The sequence below is a fragment of the Nyctibius grandis genome, chromosome 11 (genome assembly GCF_013368605.1).
Source record: "Nyctibius grandis isolate bNycGra1 chromosome 11, bNycGra1.pri, whole genome shotgun sequence".
NCBI lineage: Eukaryota > Metazoa > Chordata > Aves > Nyctibiiformes > Nyctibiidae > Nyctibius > Nyctibius grandis.
The window spans coordinates 16,080,945-16,107,432 of record NC_090668.1 but is presented as its reverse complement, the minus strand read 5'-3'; the positions used below and the strand labels follow the sequence as shown (position 1 = coordinate 16,107,432).

The 26,488-nt window shown below is 42.4% G+C and overlaps 2 protein-coding genes and 1 pseudogene across 7 annotated transcripts; 2 read left to right on the top strand and 1 right to left on the bottom strand.

The window, feature by feature from the left end:
* The first annotated feature begins 597 nt into the window (after nt 1-597).
* On the top strand, nt 598-5,710 carry LOC137668938 (dual specificity protein kinase CLK3-like). Its single transcript, XM_068410752.1, has 10 exons — nt 598-1,315; nt 1,591-1,657; nt 2,483-2,599; nt 3,077-3,243; nt 3,425-3,519; nt 3,898-4,027; nt 4,496-4,578; nt 4,861-4,940; nt 5,107-5,197; nt 5,525-5,710. The coding sequence occupies exons 1-10, from the start codon at nt 598-600 to the stop codon at nt 5,708-5,710; spliced, it is 1,734 nt and encodes a 577-aa protein (XP_068266853.1).
* A 2,325-nt stretch (nt 5,711-8,035) lies between these two features.
* Nucleotides 8,036-9,061, top strand: LOC137668601 (ubiquitin carboxyl-terminal hydrolase MINDY-2-like; annotated as a pseudogene).
* Nucleotides 9,062-9,078: 17 nt separating this feature from the next.
* On the bottom strand, nt 9,079-26,471 carry LOC137668602 (normal mucosa of esophagus-specific gene 1 protein-like). 6 transcript variants are annotated; one of them, XM_068410249.1, is made up of 12 exons: nt 26,397-26,471; nt 26,190-26,250; nt 25,792-25,880; nt 24,940-25,000; nt 20,548-20,706; nt 14,690-14,860; nt 13,865-14,009; nt 13,292-13,377; nt 11,665-11,722; nt 10,781-10,925; nt 10,348-10,510; nt 9,079-9,108 (listed from the first exon to the last, which is right to left on the bottom strand). In XM_068410249.1, exons 2-6 carry the CDS (start codon nt 26,229-26,231, stop codon nt 14,837-14,839), a joined length of 375 nt encoding a protein of 124 aa, XP_068266350.1. In that variant the 5' UTR covers nt 26,232-26,250; nt 26,397-26,471; the 3' UTR covers nt 9,079-9,108; nt 10,348-10,510; nt 10,781-10,925; nt 11,665-11,722; nt 13,292-13,377; nt 13,865-14,009; nt 14,690-14,836. The 6 variants fall into 6 exon arrangements, with proteins under 6 accessions (XP_068266350.1, XP_068266349.1, XP_068266348.1 ...); XM_068410248.1 differs by lacking the exons at nt 25,792-25,880; nt 26,190-26,250; nt 26,397-26,471 and having other exon boundaries at nt 10,781-10,940; nt 24,940-24,991; XM_068410247.1 differs by lacking the exons at nt 25,792-25,880; nt 26,190-26,250; nt 26,397-26,471 and having other exon boundaries at nt 10,781-10,922; nt 24,940-24,991.
* Between the last annotated feature and the right edge of the window lie 17 nt (nt 26,472-26,488).

The following is a 26,488-nucleotide window of genomic DNA, read 5'->3' as shown; positions in this document are numbered from 1 at the left end:
TTCACTATGCTTCCCTGATGCAGCCACTCACTGTACCAGAAAGAAGAAAGAAAGAAAAAACCTCAAACAACTATCCTGGAAAAGTTCTTTTCCAAAACATGCCTCTCTCCCGTAGAGAGGTGTTGCCCACCTCAGAAACCCAAGTTTCCTAAGAAGTTTCAGCCCTGACATTCAGGAGTTTGGTTCCCCGGTCCTTAAATGAGCAATTATGCAGAGACGCTGCCCTGCTCAGCTGCCAGGGAGCCTGAATCCCCACAGGCATCCCCACTAGAAGGGACGGAGCCCAGCTTGTCATCAACCCCCATCACTCGTGGGGACAACGGTGGCTCTCAGCCCCGTTTGGTGGAAGGAGAGTGTGTGCAGAACCCATGGGAAGAGAAGGTACAAGTGCCACTGTGATGCAGAGCATAGTGACAGTCACCATGGCAAGGGTCGTTGTGGTGAGGAAGGCCCCATTGTGAGGTAGGCTGTGGTAAGGTAGGCTGTGGTGAGGAAAGCCCATTTGTGAGGAAGGGTGTGGTGAGGAAGAGAGCAGCGAGGAAGGCCACAGCGAGGGTGAGGAAGGCCGTGGCAAGTCAGAGCCCAGCGAGGTGGGCCATGGCGAGCCAGAGCCCGGCGAGGAAGAGCCCGAAGAGGAAGGCCGTGGCGAGGCAGCACCCGTCCAGGCAGAGCCCGGTGAGGATGGCTGTGGCAAGCCAGAGCCCGGCGAGGAAGAGGCCGAAGAGTAAGGCCGTGGCAAGGAAGAGCTCGGCCAGGCAGAGCCCATCGAAGAAGGATGTGGCGAGGGAGCGCCCGGCGAGGCAGAGCCCTGCGAGGATGGCCGTGGCCAGGCAGCACCCAACAAGGAAGAGCCCTGCGAGGACGGCCATGGCGAGCCAGAGCCCGGCAAGGAAGAGCCCGAAGAGGAAGGCTGTGGCCAGGCAGAGCCCGGCGAGGAAGGCCGTGGCCAGGCAGCACCCAACAAGGAAGAGCCCTGCGAGGATGGCCGTGGTGAGCCAGAGCCCGGCGAGGCAGAGCCCCGTGAGGAAGGCCGTGGTGAGGAGGGCCGTGGCGAGAAGGGCCGTGGCGAGCCAGAGCCCAGCGAGGCAGAGCCCGGCGATGGAGGCTGTGGAGAGGCAGCGCCCTGTGAGGAAGGCCGTGCGGTGGCGTGGAGGGCCGTGTGGAGGCAGCCCCCAGCTCCCCGGCCCCTCCGTCCAGGACTGCGACCTCCGGGGCACCGGGACAAGACAACAGAGCAGGAGGCACAGCAGGAGAGTGCGAGTTGACAAGGAAGGCCACCTGGTGTGCAGGACCGGCGATTTGCTCCAAGAGCGATGTACAGACACCTTCCGTAAAACTTTACCTCCCTAGTTCCTACCCCCATGTTAGACAAGGTCTCTCGTATTGTACTGGAGGGGTCTCTAGTGTTTTACTGCTTGTAAATGGGCTGAGCAGTAAATTGCCTGAGGCAGACAACAGACGCTTGAGTTTTCAAAGAGCGTAGCAGTGGGAGACATTGTTTTGCTTTGACATTTTATCGCTGTGAAATTGCAGGGCCTCAGCTCTTGCCAAATCTCTGACGTTCACGTCCGCTCCTGTTTTCTCTCCTAGATGAAATTGTCGGCAACCTTGGTGAAGGCACTTTTGGCAAAGTGGTGGAGTGTGTGGACCATGCCAGGTGGGCACCTTTCCCTTCTAGATAAGGGAAGGGACGTTGTCCGTCCCTTGTGTGACCGGCCCGTGTGCTCACAAGCATGGCAGGATTAACGCTGCCAGTTTTGCCTGGGCCTCCACTGCACCAAACTGTTGTCACCTTCCACTTGTCGCTACGGTAGAAGTTATTTCTCGTAGCAAGCAAAAAGTGGCTTGGTTCATACCTTGGCCCCCCTGAGTTTGCAGACTCATGTGTTAAGGGAAGCAGAGGAGCTCGTTCAGGGGCTTCAGGCTTCAGCACAGGCTGTTCTACTGCCCCAACTCCAGCCAGGCAGCCGGGGAAAGTGACCTCTTAATCTGCTGGCGTATTTATCTTTTTTTTTTTTTTTAACCTCTCCTGTGATTACACTTGACCCATCTCTTCCTGACCTTTTGTCTGGCTCTGAGCCGTGGGGTCAGCTTAGTATAGGAGCCGCTGGGATCTCCTGCCTCCTCAGAAATTGCCCTGGCACGGTTGGAGAGGGGAGGTGGCTGCTGGAGGCGTGGTGACCTTACGGACTGCTGCGTCAGGGAACGGTGCGCTCGCAGAGCTGGCTGCAGCTCTCTTTGGAGCCTTACGCAGCAATAGCCTCTCACTTCACGTTTCCATGGGGATATTTAACTTCTGATCAAGCAGCATAAATCTTTGGCAGACCTCTAGAGCTTTGTTGGGACCCAGAACTGACTAAGCCTCTTAACACGTGAAAACACGACTGGAGTAACTGGCATGTGCCCTCTCTCTGTGGACTGAGGACGTATGTATGTAGGCTTTTCCTCCAATTGCATTCTTTTTTTCCCTCTCCCCTTACAGAGGCAAAGCTCAGGTGGCGCTGAAAATCATAAAAAAAGTTGGAACGTACCGAGAAGCAGCCAGGCTGGAAATCAACGTCCTGGAAAAAATCAGAGAGAAGGACAAGGAGCACAAATAGTAAGTTCCTACGAGCCTTCTGGGTAGTCAGTACCATGTCCTTCCAGACGAGCGGTCTGCTTGGGCAATGTCCAAAGAAACATGGCGCTGAGGACTGGAATACCTGCCACTTGCCTCTCAATGATGTGGGGGGAAACCTGTCTCATTCCTCTGCGTTTTGGAAGAAAGTCTGTCTCCAATTCCATGAAACGCTTGTTTACTTAACCCCTAACAACTCATAGTGAGAAAAAATTCGCCAGAACGTCTTCTCTAAGAGCCACCCACTGCCTTGTCGCACTTGAATCTGAGATCTCTATCTAAAGGTGGTCAAGCAAAGCGGAGAGGGGGGTGTGTGTCTGGTGTACGCAGGGCGATTACTGTGCTTCTGAGTCAGCTTTTGCTCACCAACAACTCCCGAAGTAGCCAGTAACTGGAAGAATGACTGTTCTGTCGAGTCCCTGAATGCTGGTTAATCCTCGTGTCTTTCTCTGCACGCAGCTTGTGTGTCCTGATGTTAGACTGGTTCGACTTCCACGGCCACATATGCATTGCCTTTGAGCTTCTGGGCAAGAGCACTTTTGAGTTCCTGGAGGAGAATAACTTCCAGCCGTACCCTCTCCCTCAGATCCGGCACATGGCCTACCAGCTCTGCTATGCCTTGAGATGTAAGTCACCCAGGGCCAGACTTGCTAGGCGACGTTGTCTCACCAGAACGGGTTGGGAGGGAGCTGAGCAGGAGATGGCTTGGCCGGAAGCGGCGCTTTGATGGGCAGAGTTGTATGGGTGCTTCAGTACATCATTCTTATATTTATTTTTTTCTCTTTCTCCTCTTCGCCACCTGTGAAGTTTTACACGACAACCACCTGACTCACACTGATCTCAAGCCAGAAAACATCTTGTTTGTCAACTCAGATTTTGACACTGTCTACAACAAGAAAAAGGTGGGTTATGTCCGAAAGAGAAGCAAAGAGACCAGGAATAGCCTGCCTCTCCCTCCCTGCGGAAATTGGATCCTCCCTGTTCCATACATGTCCCACAGGGCCTTAAAAGTCTGGTTAGTGGGAACAAACTGGAAGTCAGGCCTCTTCTTTCTCCTGTGTCTTCTAAAAGCCTGCTTCAGTGGCTCCAGTCCATGAAGTGGAGCGTTCAGCAGCTTTCTCTAACACTGATCTGACATGTAAAGAGCTCAGAGCTTCACAGTTACAATCCTTCTGATTAGTAGTGCAGACAGGGCAGTTCCGGGGTCAGAGGGCTCCTCTCAAAGCCTAGCTTAATGCCGAACAAGCTATTAGAAGCACTAAGGACTTCTTTGCTTGCAGAAATGCGAAGAGAAATGCATTCGGAACACGAGCATCCGAGTGGCAGACTTTGGAAGTGCCACCTTCGATCACGAGTACCACAACACTATCGTGGCTACCCAGCACTACCGTCCACCAGAAGTGATTCTTGGTGAGTACTGCTGGGGTTTCGGCAGTCTCGGATGGGTGGAGGAGAACAATTGTCCCAGGGATGCTGCAGGATGATGCTGGCTAGAGAAAAACAGCTGAGAGCGCTCCAGTTCTGGAGCATGGCTTGGGAACAGCCTGTTCCATGCCTTCCTGCAATGCCAACTGGGTGGTCCCAAGGCCCTGATTAATAATGGATAGCGCAGGCCCTCGAGCTGGAGTTCGGAGAGCTGAGGAAAGTCTGTGAGACTCGGGAAGCGCTCCTCTTGGCTTTAGGGGAACGTGGAGTCAGCTTAAGCTGAAACAGAATCATCGCAGGGGGATGTGACAGTCCTCTTGTCAGTGTGTAGCACCGGAACGGGCATGGATAACTTCTAGGTCTGTCCTCGTGTAATCCCTGCAGTTTCAGCACGGAACTAGTAGAAATGTGGTGGGACTTGGGAGTGCAGAGTTAACTTGGTTCTCTTTGCAGAGCTGGGCTGGGCACAGCCGTGCGATGTCTGGAGTACCGGCTGCATTCTGTTTGAGTATTACCGCGGCTTCACGCTCTTCCAGGTATGATTCTTGTGAGAGGCATCGTACCCTAAGAGTCCTTAATGTGAAGGGAAGGGAAATGCAGATCAGGCACTAAAAATCGGAAGCAGAGTTTGAAAATAAGCCCAGGAAAACTCACAGTGTGAGGATTTGTGCCTTGCTGGAAGGACGAGATGGAGAGGAACTGCATCAGTCCTGACGGAGGCTTGTCTCTTCTTCCCCTGTGCTTATATAGGGGACAGACCTTTTGTCACCAGCTCTCCAAGTTCTGAATTCAGGCACCGTTGCTCTTTTCCTTTGCAGACCAATGAGAATCGTGAGCATCTTGTCATGATGGAAAAAGTCCTCGGGCGAATGCCTTCTCACATGATCCGCAAAACTCGGTAAGAACCTCTTCCTGACCTAAGCCAGTCCGGTCAACTCTTTGTGGCCAATTACTCAGGATACCAATTCCCTGTCCTCACACGGGGTCGCACCTATATGGCTATAGCTCTTCCGAGTACGTATGCCCCCCGCATAGCCTTGCTGAACACCACCTTTCCTCTCCAGGAAGCAAAACTTTTTCCACAACGGAAAACTGGTATGGGATGAGAACACACCCAAAGGGAGATACGTCCGAGAGAACTGCAAGCCCCTGCGGGTAGGTGCTGCTCTGTGGCTGCTGGAGGGCTGGCTGCATCACAAGGCTGAACTGCTGTGCGGTTCCCTTCCCCAGAACATCCATCGGTGTGGGGCTTAGGGAGGGGAGTTTCCCTTACCCCTGCTGCGGGTAACTGGCTTTCACAGACTCATCTGCAGAAACAAAAGTTTACTGGACAGGTACTAGGGAATTGGAGGGAGGCTGTACTTCAGGACGGGAAAGGGCCAGTGCCTCGCCGTGTATCACAAAGTGAGGGCCTCGGGTTCGCTCCCTGTCCTACCAGAGCACTACACTCCTCTCTCTGTCCCCGCCGCCCTTCTCTTTCAGACGTACAGGCTGTGTAACTCGCAGGAGCACAGGCAGTTCTTTGACTTGCTGAGGAGGATGTTAGAATTTGACCCTTCCCAACGGATCACGGTCTCAGAAGCCCTCCTGCATCCCTTCTTTGCTCCCCTCTCTGCAGAGGAAAAGATGCTGTGCGGTCATGATGCCAGGCCGGACCTGCCCAGATGACAGCTGGGGAGGGTGGGCTGCCTCCTGGATTTCTACAGAGGGGATCTCTGAGTCCAGAGGGGCTGCTGCGACAGTGCAACAAGGACCATGGGAAGGGGAAGGGAAGAAAAGCTACATGGGAAAGCACATTTTTTCTATTTATATGTTGTAAAGTTAAAAATAAAAGTGTTTCTTATTGTTTGATACTTCCCTTGTAGGCAGGTGTAGGGTTCTCTTGCTCCCAGCTTTGCCCTTTTCGACAAAGATAGAGATGTTGAAAAATTAACTGGAAGCCTAAGCAGCAGGAATCTGGGCTTCATTGGAGAGCAAAAAGTGAGGGTGAGTGGCCTGACTGACCCTGGGCTCTGCCCTTGCTCCTCTGTTAGTGCAGAGCAGCAGGAAGGCTTGCTCCAGCTGCGGTGTCAGGCTCTACAATGATAGCAGGCAAAGAAATAGCTGCATGTGAACAGCACACATGAATAGTTGCACTTTATTTCAGGGCATCCCCCAACAGCGGCAGGAATTAGTTGTTACAAACATTAGGTCACAAATGAAGTATCAAGCAATGACATAGTGCAGTCATCTTCACGTGTTAGTGACCAGAGCAGCGCTCGTGGGCAGTTCCTACAACGGTGGTTAAGGTGGGTAGAAACTAGCTCAAACACAGCTAAAAACAAGTGTTTCATTCTTTGAATTAACTCTGGCAATGTGGGGAAAGGAGGAGAAGAAGGGACCCAGACCTCTCTGTGGGTCTCAGGGTGCTCCAGAAGAACTCACACCTGCATATAAGATGCATTTCATGTAGATGAGGCCAGTACTTCCTCGAGTAACCCTTTGTTTCTGAGGGAAAGTACAGCCAAATACCCAAATCTAGTCTCCTCTCCAGAAAGTGAGCACACCGTAACGTTTAGCTGTGCCAAACACAGCCCAAAGCCTGCCTGCTGCGCCCTAAACACTCCGCACAGGTAGGCATTGGGAATCCCTTTCCTTGCGTGAGGGTTTGTACCCTCCTGTTGTGCAACACTCTGCACTTCAGTTCTTTTTTTTTTTGCTTAACCGTGGGGAACCCTGTTGCTCCATGGCTGGCAGTGCACAGGGCCCTGGTGCTTCCCGAAGCTGTGCAGCAGCGAGGACAGACCCGATCCCAGCTGCCATCCCTGCAAAGACATTTTTACCTGGTTCAGGGCCCTTCTGGGCATGTAACTTCAGGCAGTGGCACAGCAGCATAGAGGCAGAAAAAGCCTTCAGTATTTCTACACTGCTCGGTGTGTACGATTTACAGTTCAATAGCCGAAGCCAGAAGAGGTGAGAAAAGCCTACAGCCTGGTTCAAGGAAAGCAGAAATTGAAACAGCAGGTTCTCTTAGCGAGTGTCTCAAGCAAGGAAAGTGACAAGAAGGGGGATAAAGCTAACACTGTACTATAGCAATGTCCACCTTTTGAACCCAGCTGCTGCTCCTCTGCCTGGCTAAAGATTAGATGACGCTGAAACAGCCAAAGAAACAAGAAAGGCAGAGGGAAGCCTCACATTTGTGTTTAAAATAATCAATCACATTGCCATCCCTTCCCCATGCGTCCAAGTCAGAACCACAGCTTGTTAAATGCCACCACGGTTCAAGCTGAAACATGGTTCACCTGAGGAACAGGTGCTTCAGCTCTGCCCTTCCTACAGGCGAGGAACCACTCGAGGGCAGAGCTACACCCGTCACAGCACTGACGAGTCACCTAGCCTCTCCGGGCCAGCGCTAAGGCCACTCGCCGTAAGCCAGAGGCAGAAAAAGCCTGCATCTCCTGCAGGCAAACAGGACCGTGTGAGCTGAGGACCCAAGTCCTTCCTCAGGCTGGTTCCCAGCACACGGGTGCACACAGACACCCACACAAGCCCACACAGGCTTCGAGCCCAAAGGGAATGAACAGATCCATGACCTACTTCCCAAAGCACACTGAGTGTAGGAGGGATACTGGAAGCACTGAGGGAACTCACCCAAACATCACCTGCACCATACACCACCCAACAAAAACTCAGAGTGACACTGCCCTGCTTCACTATGCTTCCCTGATGCAGCCACTCACTGTACCAGAAAGAAGAAAGAAAGAAAAAACCTCAAACAACTATCCTGGAAAAGTTCTTTTCCAAAACATGCCTCTCTCCCGTAGAGAGGTGTTGCCCACCTCTGAAACCCAAGTTTCCTAAGAAGTTTCAGCCCTGATGTTCAGGAGTTTGGTTCCCCGGTCCTTAAATGAGCAATTATGCAGAGACGCTGCCCTGCTCAGCTGCCAGGGAGCCTGAATCCCCACAGGCATCCCCTGATCCGACATGTAACCTGACGGATCTGACAGACCCTGCCCGCTGCTGGCCATCATGAACGTGCTGCTCCTGGCTCGGAAGATTAAGCTGCCACCAATGATTGAAATCATAACGGCCGAACAGCTCATCTAATACTTAGGAGACTATATTCTTCATGCAAAACCTGAAATTCAGCATCGAAATTATGAGCAGAATATGAGTGATGCAATGGCGATTCTACATAAGTTACAGACGGGTCTGGATGTCAATGTGAAGTTTACAGGTGTACAAGTATTTGAATACACACCTGAATGCATAGTGTTTGATCTTCTTGATATCCCCTTGTACCATGGATAGTTAGTGGACCCTCAAGTTGCTGACATAGTAAAAGCAGTTGGTAACTGCAGTTACAATCAGCTAGTGGAGAAGATAATTTCTTGTAAACACTTGGACAACAGTGAACTGGTTAGTGAAGGTTTTTTATCTGAGCAGTTTCTAAACAACACAGCTACACAGTTGACATACCATGGACTGTGTGAGTTGACTTCAGCTGTCCAGGAGGGAGAGCTTTGTGTGCTCTTCAGGAACAACCATTTTAGCACCATGACCAAATACAAGGGTCAGCTCTACCTGCTAGAGACAGACCAGGGCTTTCTTACAGAAGAGAAAGTTGTTTGGGAATGCTTACACTATGTGCTTGGTGATGGAAATTTCTGTGATTCTGAATTCCACCTATGGCCTCCATCAGACCCTGAAACTGTCTACAGAGGGCAGCAGGATCAAATAGATCAAGACTATTTGATGGCATTGTCTCTACAACAAGAGCAGCAAAATCAAGAGATTAACTGGGAACAGATACTAGAAGGAATCAGTGATCTAGAGTTAGAAAAGAAGCTCCAGTAAGAGGAGGACAGGAGAGCTTCTCAGTACTATCAGGAACAAGAACAAGCAGCTGCTCAGGTCCAGCAGGTGCAAGGTGCTGCTTCTCCAGAAAGTGGAAGACAATCTGGGAGTAATGAATGCAAATGTAAAGAGCCTCAAGAGAAAGAGAGAAAAAAAGAGAAAAATATCTGTATTCTCTTGTAATATTCTGCATTATAGTTATCATTCTGCAGTATAGTTTTGCTTTCCCACTATAAGAAAAAAAGTTGGAATTTAAATGATTTAAAAATAGAAAAGAAACTTTTACAACGTAACAGTGTTGTTTGAATTCCTGTGTCTAGTCATTACATGAAGAGACAGGTTACTTTTGAGATTTTAATGTAAGAATCAAACAGGCTGCAAAAACCCTTTGGGGAACAGGGATCCTCTTTGTGTTTGGAGAATGCCCAACACAGTTAGGTTCCTGGTTCTACCTACAACAGGGTCTGAATATTTCCAGTACAGAAAGAACCACTTACTACTACTTCAGGTAATGATCCTCCATGCAGAAAATTATTATAATATTTGCGTCAGTTTCTTATCTGACAAATTTGCTGAGTGATTAGGGGCATTGACTTTAGAAAGCATAACATTAACTTTCTGAAAAACCCTTGAGAGTTCAGGCTCCAGGCTAGCCTCCTCCTGAGGTCCTCAGTATTGGAACATGAACAGGGCACAGAGGGTCAGAGAATGTACTGCAAAGCAATAAACAGGGAGAACTGCCTGAACTATCTCTGAACCCCAGTCTTGAGTGCTTAGGTAACAGAAAGACGTGCAGTCTTTCACAGGAGCCACTTATATTAGGAGTAGGGACAACACAGCCATAGCCAGAGTCCTGACTTGCAAATGTTGAGCGTCTGCTTAATAGTGAGTCTATAAGCTCCTTGCAGTGATGAAGTTCATATTTAAATTCATGTTTGTCTAAGAGTTATTTTCAATAATGCACAAAAGTCAACGATGCTCAAAATATTTCTGGGATCTTCTTCACCAAAACTCCTCTGTTCTAGAAAGTGCCTGGCTGATAGGACTGCAAAGAAGCTAGCCTTCTGCGGCCCACCTATGCAGGTGGCCAGCCAGTTCCCAGGAATAAGGAATTATAGCTGCTAATACAGAAAAGAGGGTGACAATGTTCCTGCCAAACAGTACTAAGTACTTTCCCAAATAACTCTTATCAGCCAAGAACTCCATGTTTATGAGCTAGCTGTCGAGGAGGGGAAGTGAATCATTCTGCTGTTTACCTGTTTAATAAATTACACTGTCCTCTACCAGAGCACAAGCATGGGAATGTGAAACTTCAGACTACACTTCTGCTATCAAAATAAGCAGTCTTTGAAAACTGAACCAAGATGTTTAAAGTGTCATTAAGTCCTCCATGTACTTCATAATTATAGGTGATTTAAGACTTTCTTATTTGTTCAGATGAGCTAATACAAAACGTGAAACTTGCCAACCTTAAAAAGTGCATCTTTCAGGCTCTGAAGAGTTGTTCCTAGCTTTAAGTCTTCGGCAGAACTAAACCAGTCCAGCAGTATAACATAATCAAAGTGTCCTCTCCTCTTCCATGGATCTCTAGAATCCTCTGGGAGTCTAGCTTCAATCCAATTAGCAGTAACTCTGAAATGCATTTAAAGGCAAACATACAAGTAACATTTTGTCCAACAATATATTACCCGTATATGTTTATGTGCTTGGATAAAATAAATACGGTCTCGCTTGAAGTCTATACATGCAAGTACAGAGCTGTCCAGATACATCTCACCCACTGTAATATATCAGGGACTCCGAAAATAAGTGGTCAAGTTTTAAAAGCATATAATCTTTTTTCAGTCAATTTATAAACTTATAAAATTAAATATTTCACTATGATTTAACATTATTTCATACCCAGGACTGATAGCTTCTTCTGGGACACTGATAGATCTTGGAATACAGGATTCCTGATAATCCTTCAGTCTTCGAGCATCCATTATAATCAGTTCAATATTTTTGTCCGACATCATTGCAAAGAGTTTCTCAGCTGTGACTGCTCCTTGAAATACAGAAGCTATTAGGTGCAAAAGCTACATTATACACGGAGATAGCTATGATCACATCTGACTGGTGCGGTCAAGACTACAAACAGATGAAATAGAACAGAGAAGTCCCACAAAGTCATGGAGGTGAGACACTATTGAATAAACATATTGGCCCTTTTGCTCCCATTACTGTAGTGATTAGCACCTGATCTGCTGAATTAGACAATACTGAACACTGCAGCGATAAACTAGTTTTAACTTTTTGTGGTCTCATTTAAATCAAGCTATATAGGCAAGCATTTGTAAACTACATGCTGCACATGTTCCTCTTCAGTTAAGAACTGTAGAGAATATTTTCACATATTAATTACAGGAACAAAAACCAGAAGGTTGGGAGGGGAAAGGAAAAAATTCTTATTTAACTGACACATTTTAGCCTTGCCTAGATTTCTTCTTATCAGTTGAAGAGAAATTTTTCTTTCTACTTTGACCACTCTAGGCCTAGTTCAGCTTTAGTTATTAAACCGTTGAAAAAACTAAGTACAGCTTTCTAAGTTCAAGTGATGAAGGCTGCAATGCAGAGCTTAGTTAATTACTAAGTTGCTGTTACTGAAATGCAGGATACTAGAATTTCATCAAAATACTCTGGCTGTAAAATAACTCCTTAAAAGAACTGCAACTGTTTAAGTGATAGGTGCATAGGCATATGGAGACCTTTTTCACATCTGTGTGAATGAACACTGCATCACTTACCACTCAGACTGTCAGACTCATCCTTTCTTTCCAGCGAATGCTTCCCCTCACCATTAATCTGTGTTGTAAGGAGGAAAAAAAAAAGTTAGTTAATATCTAATGCTCAGAACCAAGGTGGCCAACAGACACTGACTCTCGCAGAGCTTGAAGGAAACTGGCCAGACTTAAGCCACGGGAAGAAACCTAGAATAAGAAAGCTTCTTCTAAAGATGTGTTGACAAATGTACTAAAAAGATACCAAGGTTGCTGCCCTACCTAGACAGAAACCAGTTAAAAAGGCAATACAGCCTAGGACAGCATCATGTGCTACACTAAATTCATGAAGCATTTGCAGAGAAATTAGTTTATTTCCCCACTGTTGCTGAAAAGTCAGCTCCTTCCTACAGAGGAGACATGTTATCCATAACACCAGCTTATTACGGTTACCTTGGGTTTCTTACACTAGCTAGTTCTTTATAAAACAGAATTTGACTTTACAAAAAAACTACTCTATGCAAGACTTGGAGGTTGGTAGGACTCAACATTTTCCAAAGAAATGTCACAGCAGGGTTATGGGAGTGTAAGCGGATTTTAAAAAACATGATTCTAATAATTCACATGATTACTAATTGTGTCAACTTTCAAAACTGTTCCTTTCACAAAAAGCCACAAGTTACTATAGAATAAGTCTAAATAATTTTTGTTTTCTTTAGCTCTATCAGTGTTTACTCTTACAGTGAACTTGTAGCTGTGTCAAATTGTAAGACTCTTAATGAAAAATAAGGAAAACCTAAAGATTATTTCATGCATAGTATGATACGACATCTTTGGTAAGCCTCTTTTCATATATGTGGAACTACACTCTGATTTCCTTGTTCACCTAAACTAACTTTCTGGATTAAGGGTATAGAATATGCTTTCACCATAATACCTGTGGCGGGGTGTGGGAAGGGAAATGTGCCTAGCTGAAGGGAGAGAGTTAAAAGGGTGAGAAAGGGGAGAGAAATATAGTCGCTAAGGATGCAAGAAGCAGATAAGGCTGGACGCAAGACATACTGCACTAAATATCACCTACAGATAGATTCTACCTTACAGCACACAATTTCATGGCTCATGGCACAAAGACAGGTAACGACAGTTGTAAATGAGCTACCCAGAAGTCCGTTAGCATCAGCTCAACTACATACTGGCAAAACTGTGTATTTCCACTTTTTAATGTATGTAAATATTAGGAACATCCACTAGTATATTGGGTTTCAGATGACCTTACGATGAAAAGGGTAAGGAGGAAATGGCTCTTGATAATCTCTAGTGTATATATAGTTCTATAATTCTGTAATTCTATATCTTGTGGGTTTTTTTTTATCAGTCATTAAACAAAAACAGGAGACAATATCAACAAATCATAGTTACCAAGAATTAAGAGACAATGTATACAGTGGCAAGTTATTGGAGTACATGATGATGAAAATTATCTCTAAAAACAGACTTCTGTGGATGAACAACTTAAGCTCTCAAGAGTTTCGGGCATCTAAGGTCTACTCAAGTGCAATCTCTTACTACTAAACAGCATGAAAACCTGCAATTGCACATGTACAGGCTTCTGGTATAATGAACAATATCTTATCTATTAACTGTATGCACATACCTGAGTTTAAGGCTGTCTGAGAGTCTTTCAGCTTCTTCAATAGCTTTTTTTAAATTTGTAGGTCCAAGAATTGAATGAAAATAATCCTAAAATTACAAGCATCACCCCACATATTAATAGTACAGCTTAATAATGCCTACTTCCATGCATATCAAGAGCTGCTAAGGTACAGAGAATTGGTATCATAATGATGTTAATGCCAACAAAAGGAACTGTTTTGAGTCAAAATATTTTCCTCTCAAACATAAGTTTGTAGGTAAAATTGTTCGATAGCACTAATAAAAGCTAGGCAAGGCAACTGCACCAAAAACAGTCTGAATGGGAAAAGTGACAGTAATACCTTTCCCTGAAAAAATATTCACAGATCTGACAAGTTACATACCTTATGTGCATTAAAAGCAAACTGTAAAAGCAATTAACAATAGACTTGTCAAAAATAGGAAGGAAAAAATATCATCACAAGTGAGACTTTACTTAATACCAGCGTAATCCTTTGAATGTGCATTAGTGTAATGCTCTGTACTTCTAATACTTCTACCAATGCAGGAGAGGTCAGTCAGAAAGCTTTTATACCTGTTGCTGCTTGAAATCAGGTCTCTTTTTAATAAAGTTATAAACAGTCACATATTTCATATATAAGATGTAAGCTTTTTCTTCATCTCGGTCCAGTCTGCTTTCCTCTGCTGCCTTGAAAATCTTAAGGGCACTCTGCACATAACTGAAATCAAAGAGGAGGAGTAAAGCACGTGATTGTTGACTTGTCCCCAAACACCTTTTCATTACAAGATGTCATTTTAAGTGTTCACAGCCTCTGCCTGTATATTAAGCATTTGATTTTACCATCTTAATATAAGGCTTTCATTAAATATGAATTACAATCATGGTCCTCCAAATAATGTTTGTTTACTAGCCTTATTTAAGATATTCCATAATTAAATAGCATACTGAAATATGGAAAAAAGTACTTAGCAAGAAACTTCTCCCTTCTAAAAATAACTTTTTTTTTGAGGAAAAACTAATTCACAGTAAGACAAAATGAAATCATTGATTGTCTAAAAATGCTAGAGGCAAAATATTTTCTATTCGCACATTTGCTAAACTTTTTATCATTCTTAAGAATTTGCATTTATTTAGCCTTTTCTCAAAGTACACCAACTTTCATGGGCATCATGCTCTGTCCAAGTCATGTTTTGGCAGTATGTGAAGTCACCTTCTGTACGCAGTAAGCATATCTGATGTGATAGTTGAGAGATCTATATGTAAGACTATCAAAAATTTTCTCTCTAACAGAAATAATTGAGGAAATTTAGATCCACAACATAGTTGTTCTGGAACCTGCTCAGAAGAGTAGCACTAATACTTCTAATATTAAGCCAAAATCAATTAAAACACATATACCTCTTTGTACTTGTCTTTTCAGGTTTTATTTCTGTCTTCTTGTTGAGATCTTTCAATGAAGTACAGAGATATAGCTCCTTAGGTACAGATGCCACAGCAGGCATGTTAATGTTGTTATTTATGTCCCTTCTAGGATGGTACAGCTTCTTAGAAGTCTCTGTCAATATTTTTCTGGGGGGATAAAAAAGTAGAGAGCGCCCAATTACATTCCAAAGACTTTTAATACAGTTATAGTTACCTGTATGGGGTCATTACCTAATCTATCTCACTTTATGTGAAGTAGCACTAGAATAAAACAATCTGGAACTTGTGCAGTTAAAGATTAAGCTATGAAGAAAAATTCTAAATGCAATTTAATTGTAGGTAATTAGTTGGAGCTCTAGTATCTGATCTGGTCCGCTACAATCTGGCAAAATGTTGTTATAAAACTACAGCATCAGTACTTTTCGATACACTTTTATACAATCTATATTACTACTATTTCAACAGAATTGCTTACATAGAAAGATACATATATTTAAAGCAAAAAAAGGAAAAGAAACCTGGCACTTATTCTGGGCAATTATTTGTAATACAAGCATAAAAGGACAAAAGTATTTCCAGAAGTCAAAGAAAACTTTGCCAGCAGTTAGAAGGATAATGCAGCTGCTTAAACCGCAACTATTTAAATGCTAATCATCCATAAGGGTTCTCTTTTATCAGTCCTTAGTATTATTGAGGCAAACAGAGTGGCTGATTAACAGTATAAATTAATCCTCCCAAAGTGACAGAATTATTTGAAACCACTCTAGGTAATTTATCAAGAGTGTTAGCAATACGCTGCTAACAGAAGAATAAGAAAAGAAATGCTAACTTAAGAATGTTCAAAATCATTATATCCAGCAAACTTGTTCAACTATAACACCAGGAAGTATATTACGAAAAATTAGCTGACTTCTCTGTACTCTGAAATTAGTAACGGATAATTATTTTATCACTACCTTAGCACAAACCTCTGGAAATACACAGTACACCCATGGAAACGTGACTTCTAATGTCTCTGTAAGAGACAAGCTGAGAAAAGGAAGGTTGCTACTGTAAAAGCACACTTGAAACTTCCTGGACATACTGTAGGTCTTAAACTCCTAGGTATCACTGTCTTTCTGCTTTCATTTGGAAGTGCTCTCCAGGTAGCCATGAAATAGTTAAGCAGAGTTTGGCCAGAGGGACTGTTACATCACCTCATCTAACATTCTGCATAGAGCAGTCCATTAAGTCTCATATAGGTGGGCTAACTAAAAATCTTTGAATCTAATACACAGGAAGCTATTCCAGCCCTTGGGGGTGGCAAGGGAGGAACTGAGCTCCCTCTCAAGAGGTGAGACATTAAGGTGCTAGCAATACTGAAGAAATTAAGGGGAGCTAATTAGAAGAAAGATGCTCAAATGATCCCAACAAATAAATTATTTCCTAGTAGTGAAAACCCACGTGGCCTTTGACAAGATGAAGGTAGGGCGTTTCCCTTCCACCCTCAAGGTGATGATCAGCATGACAAGTGTGACCAAAAAACCTTCTACTAGTGACCTCAGAGTGAAGTTTCACCCAAATGAATGAATCTGTAGCTGACTGCTACCAAATGAGGTGATCTTGATTTCCCTTCCTCTTTCTCATACTAGTCTGGTACTTGTCCAGCCTCTCATTGAGCCAATTGGGCTTGCTGAAGAGGCAAAAAGGCTATGGAGCTTGTGCAAGGAGAGCAGCTGGCGTGTGCAGCCAAGAATGAGAAGCCAAGATGGGAACGTGATCCCTTCCCATGGCACATAGCTGTTAGTCTTTGAAGTATCCCTGCATATAGTATCAGTAGGTTGACTGTTCTTGGTCTAGGAACTGGTTATCAAATAAAGACACTAAGTTAACCCCAACCTTTGATAAGTTGATGTTGGAAATAAATGCAAAAATAAGGTAAGATGCATGTCTAATGATGGTTCTTTGGTTTAAGGTCTGGCATGCCAAGGTCAGACTAAACAACATCCAGCTAGGTATCTTACTGCTTAAACACAGATGCTGTACTTGCTCATTTTCCAACTACACAGCAAGTTTTCAAAGTTGATAAACTTGTCAAAAATCCTTCCTTAGGAAACTGATTTTCAGATGATTCTAGGAAATAAATAATCAAGTACTCAAATACTAATTTTAATACATAAAATTAATAACATATCCCATGCCCCACTCATCTTAAAACCTTGTCTTCTCTATACAAGGTGTCTTATGTTCAACTTTAATTTTCAGGGAGATATTTTGGTGCTGAAAACAAGGCAGAAAATTCTTTTGAAGAGCTGCATTGGGTAGAAACAGACACACCCCCTGCCCCAAAGGAAAGGACCTTTCCCATCTAAAAGCTTTTTTGCCTAAAACAAAGACATGCTTTTTACAGCCTCATAGAATTACAAAGAAAGGCTTCACTCTTATTAAGATTTTAGCGTTGCTTGTGTAATCCTTCAGAGCATGTCTTTACCTGGCTTTTTTTTCCCCCCCTTGGAACTGTAAATAGACTTTTTCTTTGAAGCTAAAGTCCTTTCCAAATATATCTTCAATGTTTGCTGTTATGTAACCAGTATTTTCTTAATCTTAAGTGGCAGTATTTGGTTGTGTTCTGACAGAATATTGTAACTATGTCGTCCGAAAAAGATATGAATACAACATTACTGTGTCTGTGCGCATATGAGGGGAAAAAAACAAGATTATGTGGAAGATGAACCACTTAATGGAAGGCAAAAGATGCTAGCAAACTCTCAAGTGTTGCTGACACACCTTGATATGGGCAGTTCTTCTGGAACCTCATCTATACAAATGTAGAATTAGTGGATAAAAGCCAAATCTGAGTTTTGGCCCAGAACAAAAATTGGCTTTCCATGTTTTTCTGCTATGGTTAGCAAGTTATAACTGCAGGTCTTTAAATTGCCAAAAGTAAGTTCACTATTGAACTTGTCTATTTCTTGATCTGAAGAAATTTCTATACTTTTCAAAACACAGGCTACTAACCACAGTATCTTATGAATGAGGTATTACTCTCTGATCTCCCACAGCACCATAATTCATAAAATATTCTGCAGTAAAACGAGTAAGGATGCATTAGGAATAACATCTTCTAAAAAAAAAAAATCAAATTCTCAACAGCCTATTTAAGAGAATCACATACAGCATATGTCGTAAGTTAATATGAGATTCCAGTAGCAGTTTCTAAGTCATTCTTCTCTACAGAACTTTAACTATGGAACTACAACTAGCATTTTCAGTTTTATGCAGCAAAAATTCCCTAACTATAACCTACAGGCTGACCACTGGGTGCCAGCTGACTGCTCAGAGTCTTGGCTCAGAACCACCCTTAAAACTCCTTAAGCTTCTACTAAGTTTTAAGATGTGCTTGTAACTTGATTTTCCCTTATGCTCAAATGAATGAGGGTTTTTTTCCCCCTTCCCTGAGCAGGCTGTGGGAAGACACTGATTTCAGAATCCAAATCAGCTCCTTTGCATATAAATATAACCAGCTGATTTTTAACCTGAATTATTGCAGATATCCGATTCCTCACTGACCTGGTCTCAATGGTTCCTCCAGCAAAATAAGCTGCACAAATAAAGACGTTCAGGAGTAGTTAACATACAGTGCTGAAATGCATGGAGATAGACCAGCTACTGCAAGTTCTGTACAAGGTCTCCATTTGTTTCCACTAGAGGAGCTGCAAAGACTGTCCTTTCTTATCAGAGTCACATCCATTTTATCAGGATAGACTCTCACTGCTCCAGGCTGTATTGACTAGATGACGCTCACTTTTGCCAAGCGTTCCATCCCCCTCCACGCTTACAATCACCATATCAATACAACAGCAACACTGAGGCATCGATGAATCCTTCCAATTATATATATGGATCTTTCATACATCTCTAAGGAAGAGAGTATCTTCTTTCCCGGCAAGAAGAGAGAACTGGATCATAAAACCATAAATAGAAGGGATTGAAGAAGCCATAATAGCTAAATCTACTATTAATCAGTCCTGTGAGGAAGAGAAAAAAAACCTATTTCAGATTTTTCAACTTTTTCCTTAAAAATTAAGATCAAACTCAAAACCGTGGATCTGTTCCACCCCCAGATGAAATATTATCTGACTCCTTTCTTCTACTTAGCATGCTGAAAACCAGGCCAATATCCTAAAAATGAGGGAAGTCATGCTTGGATGCTTATGGGCTTTAGAATACTTAGAATGGATAGTTTTACACTGACAGGGAAACATACCTGTTGGTAACAGGTTTTTCAACATCTAATTATCATGCCTGTTTTACTAAGGATATGAGTAAGCTTTAAGTGGAATGACCCTAGCAAGAACAACACACAGAAGCAGTTATATTGCAAGCAGCACACGCTAACACAGTCTGAAATAAATTGACATGCTAAGTATCTAGTGGAGTCCCTCAAGGGTCGGTACTGGGACCAGTACTATTCAATATATTCATTATGACTTGGATGAGGGAATAGAGTGCACTGCCAGCAAGTTCGCTGATGACACCAAACTGGGAGGAGTGGCTGACACACGGGAAGGCTGCGCAGCCATTCAGAGAGACCTGGACAAGCTGGAGAGTTGGGCAGGGAGAAATTTAATGAAATATAACAAGGGCAAGTGTAGAGTCCTGCATCTGGGCAAGAACAATCCCATGTATGAGTACAAGTTGGGGACAGACCTGTTGGAGAGCAGCGTAGGGGAAAGGGACCTGGGGGTCCTAGTGGACAACAGGATGACCATGAGCCAGCAATGTGCCCTTGTGGCCAAGAAGGCCAATGGCATCCTGGGGTGTATGAGAAGGGGTGTGGTTAGCAGGTCAAGAGAGGTTCTCCTCCCCCTCTACTCTGCCCTGGCGAGGCCGCATCTGGAATATTGTATCCAGTTCTGGGCCCCTCAGTTCAAGAAGGACAGGGAACTGCTAGAGAAGAGTCCAGCGCAGAGCCACGAAGATGATTAAGGGAGTGGAACATCTCCCTTATGAGAGAGGCTGAGGGAGCTGGGTGTCTTCAGCTTGGAGAAGAGGAGACTGAGGGGTGACCGCATTAATGTTTATAAATATGTAAAAGGCAAGTGTCATGAGGATGGAGCCAGGCTCTTCTCAATGACATCCACTGACAGGACAAGGGGCAACGGGTGCAAGCTGGAACACAGGAGGTTCCACATAAATATGAGGAAAAACTTCTTTACGGTGAGGGTAACTGAACACTGGAACAGGCTGCCCAAAGAGGTTGTGGAGTCTCCTTCTCTGGAGACATTCAAAACCCGCCTAGACATGTTCCTGTGTGACATGATCTAGGTAATCATGCTCCAGCAGGGGGACTGCACTAGATGATCTTTCAAGGTCCCTTCCAATCCCTAACATTCTGTGATTCTGTGAAGTACTGTGCATCACCAATTCAGGCATGTATGGCCCATCACTCCTCCTCCTGGCTTTCACTGGTATAAATCGAATCTAAAAATCTGGTAAACGAAGAAGAATCTTCATGAAAGAATTTAACATTTGGTCCTTGGTAAAGAGTGACCATCAGATAGGACTTTGCAGAGAAAATATTTACCTGCAATAGCATTGATGTCTCAGTAACTGTGAAGAGCATTCTCCAATGAATAGTCAATGTTTGGCTTACACTCATGGCCCAACAGTTAGCAGGTTTTGTTGGCCAGCACACCTAATTATTTACACTCTCCAGGTATTCTGACCTTTAAGGAGCGTGTTTCAGATTAAAGTAAATGGATCTCTCTCTTCACTTCTAGAGCCTGCTGTAGAACAGCTAGGACATGGTTATTAGAAACTAGCTTTTTATCTAAGTGTATTTTATACATTACCTGTTTTAACTTTAATTTCACATCTTCAAGACCACCGATTTGCTCCCAAGTGACAGGTTTACACTCTGTTAGTCCAATTGCACTTCGAAAAGAGGACGGTTGAATTTTTTTAAAAGCTTCTTGGAAATCTGCGATGTTAATCACCATTTCAGTTGAATCCTGGAGAAACCCAAATAAAGCATATTAACAATATTTTTACATAACAATTTATAATGCGGCATTAGTATGCAAAACATTTCACAAAAGGCCAAGTGCAACTAATAAAGAAGCAAATTCCTGCCCTAACAAGCTTAAGCACTGCAGGCACAAAGATGCAACACAAAGTAGAATATAATCTCCTTAACGGCAAGTTTTTATACAGGAAAAAATCTTAACAGGAATTAATGTTTTAGAGAATACTATTGTTTTTCCCTAAATTATAGCTCCATCACACAGCGATCTGCTAAATCAAATGGTTGCTGGTTTCAGGGTTACTATACACCAATTCCCAGATTCTCTTGAATACAAATAAATATGTTCTAACATCCATTTTCACCACATACTGGAGAAAGTAAGGTACTTTATCACAAATAGGCTAGAAAATACCATTATTAAACTACAGATGCAGTAACAGAACTAAGATGTATTTTACAAAGGAGCTTGCAGTTCTCAAGGCAAATAGGCCATCTACTCATTCATTATCTTCATTTGTCCATTTATTTCTTTCTGGGATACCAAGCTCAAATTATTTTGTTTATTATTTTCAATATTTGTAAGGTATCTGCAGGAGATGGAAGTTGTAGAAATATGATGTTCTCTTCTTTCTACCCCCAAGTGAAGACAGAGGGTTCTACCATTCTCTGTAGATGCTCTGACTCTGGAAATGTTGCAGATCCAGCTTTAAACTTCTGCTCAGCCATTCCAGATGAAAAGCTACAGCAAACATATACCTCACAGTTCTTGTAAAAGTCAGAATAGATAGATAGTACTATACTAATAGCATCTTGTGGGAGAGAAATGCAGGGGGCAGGGGACATCAGACAGAGAAATGCTGTCACTGGGGCTATCATATGCAAAAAAAAAAAACCACAAACGAAAAGCTCAACACAGCTCTTGGATAACCACAGATCTTGTATCATTGTGGTTAAGACCTTTAAGTACTGTTGTAATAACAAAAATCAGTTATTAATTAATAATTGCATGTATACTACAGAAAGCAACCTTCTATTCTTCCAGAAAACTATTTACAAATAGACTGCTTATCACCCACCTGCATTTAGAAAAGCATGACCGTAGACTCTAATGATGCATTTCTAATGGTTTCTAATCTTTATTCGAAAATCTAACAAGCCAGTGAGTATTTCAATTAAACTTCGTAATTAATATGAAAATTGGAAGTGATGCAGTTCCATGGAAAAGTACTAGACAGGGTGAGTAAAGAGAGTGATTGTTTTAAAAAAACAAAACCAAGAGCAGAACAGAGTAGGAGACAAAATGGAGAGAACAGAATGAAGAGAAGGAAGAACGTTGCTAAATTTATTTCAACAGCCTCTAAATTGTCCATGGAATAAAAAGTCATGGGTTTGTAGAACACAGGACATGGAAGTCTTATTGTTCTCATAAAAGTCAGCTCATAAAATTCAGCCAATGAAATCTTTACTGTCTTAACTCTGATGTCTGTAGAACAAAGAAATAATTTGTATATTACTTTACAGATTTGTGTTGAGTAGTTGAGGGGGAGATAACAGTATTTGCTCTTGGTGTGCTCTACTTACAAAGAAAAACTCATCTGTGCAGGAGACAGAATATTTTTAGGGACAGTCTAAGAACACACAAAATTGTCCCAAGAACTTTAACAATACTCATGATCTTTTTGAAGTGCAGAAAAATATTTTTATTTCTCACATTATGTGAATACCCTCTCCACAAATCTATTTAAAAAAAAAGATCGTCTAAGAAAGCAAAACATTCTACTACCCTTGCTATTATGCTTCAGCTCAGGATGAGAAAAGCAACAACCTGTGACTGATGGCAGTCACACTGCTTAATGCACTACTGGAAGACACCACTGAAAAGTAGTTAAGTAAAAAAAATTACACAAAAATGACTTACACTTGTTTCTCTAATGTTGACAGATACTGAGGTCATAGCATTTACAAACCATACAAGTGTTTTACTGAAGAACAAACTCATTTAATTCATGTATCAACTCAGAGCACAGCACTTTTGTTTTGTTTGATACAGTCCAGTAAAAATATGGAAATACAGAATAACTTACAGAAAATATTTTCAAATATTTTTCTATTAAAATACTTAATTTGAATACTTAATACTTGTATTTATCAGAGCACTGGATTTTTGTGGTTATATGTTATCAAATAATCTTGTAATGTCATTCTTTAAAATGAAAGCTAAGAACGTATTCTGAAGTCTTGTAGTTTCTCTCACTCTTAAACATAAAAGCTGCTGAGTCATCCTTACTTGATAAACAAATACTTACGCTGCATCTACACACAAGTATGGGATAAAATAACATTTTAACTTTTTTTTTTCCCCTCAGTATCAAGAAATCTGAAGAAAACATAAAGCTTCTGAAGCCAAGCTACCTTAAAATTCGGGAGACAGCTTTACTAACTTAAGTGTTTTCTTTGCTGCAACAAAGTAACCTAAAGCAGTTCACAATTACTCACTTCTGGGGACTTTCCAATTAGCAGTTGTTTCACTTTTACTTTCTTCCTCACAGAAAGTAATATGCATTCTGAATATCCATTGTAAAAGAAACTGTATAATATATTGTGAAACTGCTTGGAAGGGGACACATACAGAAAATATCCACAAAGGACTGTTCTACCATTGGATGCATATGTTGCCTCATTAATTTACTAGGGGTCTGCCCATTATACTCTTTCCCTGGCCAACCCATAAGAAAACACACAGATGCTTAAAAAGGAACTCTCTCATCATAAGAGTCATTCCTAATTTTAATCTGTTAATTTCTCTTTGTTAAAGCAGATGTCCCTAATAGCATGTATCTAGAAATCTTTAAAAATACTGTTAACTGTGCAATACATTTGAGCTTGCACATTAACTACCTTGCACAAAAAGAAGAAATTAATATGTCATCACATCTAACATGGAAAACAAATGCAAGCATACTTTATTACCCCATATGTTGCCATACAAATACATCCTCTGGCTATGATGACTATTTGGTCTGTATACAGCGTTGAAATACAGTTTAGAGAGGGAACAGACCAGGAATACCAATTTAGAAGGGCTTTTGGGTAATCTCCATTTATGGAGTTTACATGGAATGTTGTAAAAATTTAAAATATATTTTATTCAAATATATATAAAATTACAAAATTAAAGTATTTTGAGAAAAACAAAATCCTACAAAAAGTGTGAAGGCTTTTTCCATCTATAATTACCATCTGAATATTCAACATTTGACATCAAATGCCCACTGAAAATGAATATTTGAGACAGATTTTTGGACTGTGTGGATGTTGTATGCCAACTTCTGAGGCCACATGAAACTCCTTATCCAGAGTCCAAAAAATGTAGGGAGACCCTAAGAACACAGCAGAAGCATTTCCGCACACTGATTTCAGTAGTCAAGTTTGTGCAGAAGTGATTCCACTAGATTCAAAGGGTACCTTTTTGAGACAAAAGAAACTTGTCACTTTGTAAGCTTTCTGACATTTTCCAGCTCTTCTATAGGTTTCCATTTCTGATGGATTGTTAATAGCTGGAAGAAATTCAAAGGACAATGTGAAAGAAATTAGCAAGATCTCAGTGAGCATTTACTCCATTCCCACCCCTCCCCATATCATACATCAACTTAGCGGTGAGGAAGGATTTCTAGTAGCTTTACATTTTCCTTTCAGAAGTAAGCAAAAATAGCAACTGAAGACATATTCAATAATTTGTTGAACCAAATCACTTGGATATTAAATATGTAATAATGCCAAATAATTTTATTTTTCCTTATCCTAGATGCTCTACTAAACTAAGATTTTTTTTCCTTTAGGCTGCAGTACTGAAAAACATTCTTAGTAATTCAGGAACAAGGTAAGGGTAAACAGCATTTCCTCTATACTCCAATTTCGACTGTTATCAACAGAATTGAATAAATGGATGTTGTGGGGAGGAACACCAACCAGAAGTATGCCATAAATTCACAATCAGACCTTGATGTAATAGCTGAATCCCTATCATTAAGTAATACAGGGAATGTACTTTACATAAAGTAATTAATTAAGCAGTTAGTTCCACTTTTAAATAGATGTATGTCAGCTTTACATTTTTTCCCCATTAATATTTTGCTAGTTCTTACACATTTAAGTAAAGTTATTCATTGTGTTAGAAATGTATGCTATTTGTACTGGCTATATTATTTGTACAAATTACCTTCTGAGGCTTGGTAGGATCGACAGTTTCCCACGGTTCTGGATTGCCACTCTTGTTAATGCTTTAAGAGAAGATAAAGCAAAATGGGTACTATGTTTTAGGGTGTGATCTTGCGTACATTTTTCTTATATGAGCAGTTTATCTTCAGTAGAACTATTTCTGTAAGTAAGTAGTTCCCTGAAACACAAGTTTACAGGTTTGGGCATTTCTGTTTTAAATTCTGGGTAGGAATCAATGATAGCTTGCTTTATTTGCAGTTTCCAAAGCACCAAACAAGCCAACATTGTTCAAGTATAATATGTTATCGTAAGGGAAGCAAGCTGAAAAATCAAAACTGAATAAAGACGCAGAAAAAAAGTAAGGGGACTCTTACCCTGAGAGCTAAAATGCCTATTCCAGTCACTTTAGAGTAAGTATGAAAATTCCCAAAAGCTTAAAGAATATAGGACTTAGCTCCAATTATTAGCCAAGCCATTAAAATATTAACTCATTGTGAGTTCATATTATCAAATGCTGTTCTTTATATACAAGTCAATAGCCTGGTTGCAACATATCTGCATGTCGTCTACCTATCTGATTATTTGAAATTCATCATAAGAATACTTAACACCTATTACACCTAAAGCAAAGAAAAAATATAATCTATTAAATCAAAAGTTAGGAAATAATTTGGGCTATGCTCCAAATCAATTAATCTCTTCAGTATTTACTGATCTGCAGATATCTTAGTTGTTACTAGAAGTCTGGAACACCCACATGGATTTTTTTTTTTGGTGCAAAACAGGATGGTCAAATACCTCTGTTGAATAAAGAAGGTTAGGGTAAACTCCAAGCAATAAGTATTTTGCTTACATCACATCGGATTTGCTGAATAGGGAATAGGCAGAAAAAGCGAGCGCCCCAATGGCCGCGCAGGACACTATTCCAACCAGGGGAATGAGCTGAAAGACATAAAATGGAGAAGAGTGTTTGAGAACTCGTGTCCTGGCTGCAGAGCCACGAATAGGGGGAGTGAGAGTTACAAGGATTTAAGGTGTGGTTTACCTGTTAAGGTGTATTACCTCTATATTACCATTCACACCATCTCAATTTCAGTGCATGAATTTCACCTTACAGGCGTCCCTTGCTATCATGATTTCCCCTGTAACGTGCTCGTTGTCAAATGGCACCCCCTGTGCACCTGCTTGAGCCAGCCGACATCCCCTCGCTCACGGGGGCTACCGCAGAACCAAGGGCTCTGGCGAACTTACTTCTTTTTTTGCTTTTAGAATCTGGAAGAAGCTCGTGTTCATCCTCGCTGCAGCTGTGGACCTAGAACAAACGTTTCCGTTACCGCACCCCGGGCCGCGACACCCCTGGATGCGGAACCTCCCCCCCTCCCTTCGCGCCCCCTCCCCGCCCCGCGGGACCCGGGCTCGGCGCTGGCCCCGGGGGATAGGACACGCCGCCTCCGTTACCTGGCCGAGCGGAGAAGGACCGGCAGCGCTGCCAAAGGGCACCAGCGCCGGGGAGCGTGCTCTCCGCGTTATATACGCCCAGCAAGGCCCGT

Coding starts and splice junctions, on each gene's coding strand:
- LOC137668602 (XM_068410248.1), bottom strand. CDS start 14,793: ATGCCTGCTGTGGCATCTGTACCTAAGGAGCTATATCTCTGTACTTCA. Junction 13,378..13,864: donor CTGATTTCAAGCAGCAACAG/GTATAAAAGCTT, acceptor TTGTAATTTTAG/GATTATTTTCATTCAATTCT. Junction 11,723..13,291: donor TCAGACAGCCTTAAACTCAG/GTATGTGCATAC, acceptor CTTACAACACAG/ATTAATGGTGAGGGGAAGCA.
- LOC137668938 (XM_068410752.1), top strand. CDS start 598: ATGGCGAGCCAGAGCCCGGCGAGGAAGAGCCCGAAGAGGAAGGCCGTG. Junction 3,244..3,424: donor GCTCTGCTATGCCTTGAGAT/GTAAGTCACCCA, acceptor CCACCTGTGAAG/TTTTACACGACAACCACCTG. Junction 4,941..5,106: donor CACATGATCCGCAAAACTCG/GTAAGAACCTCT, acceptor TTTCCTCTCCAG/GAAGCAAAACTTTTTCCACA.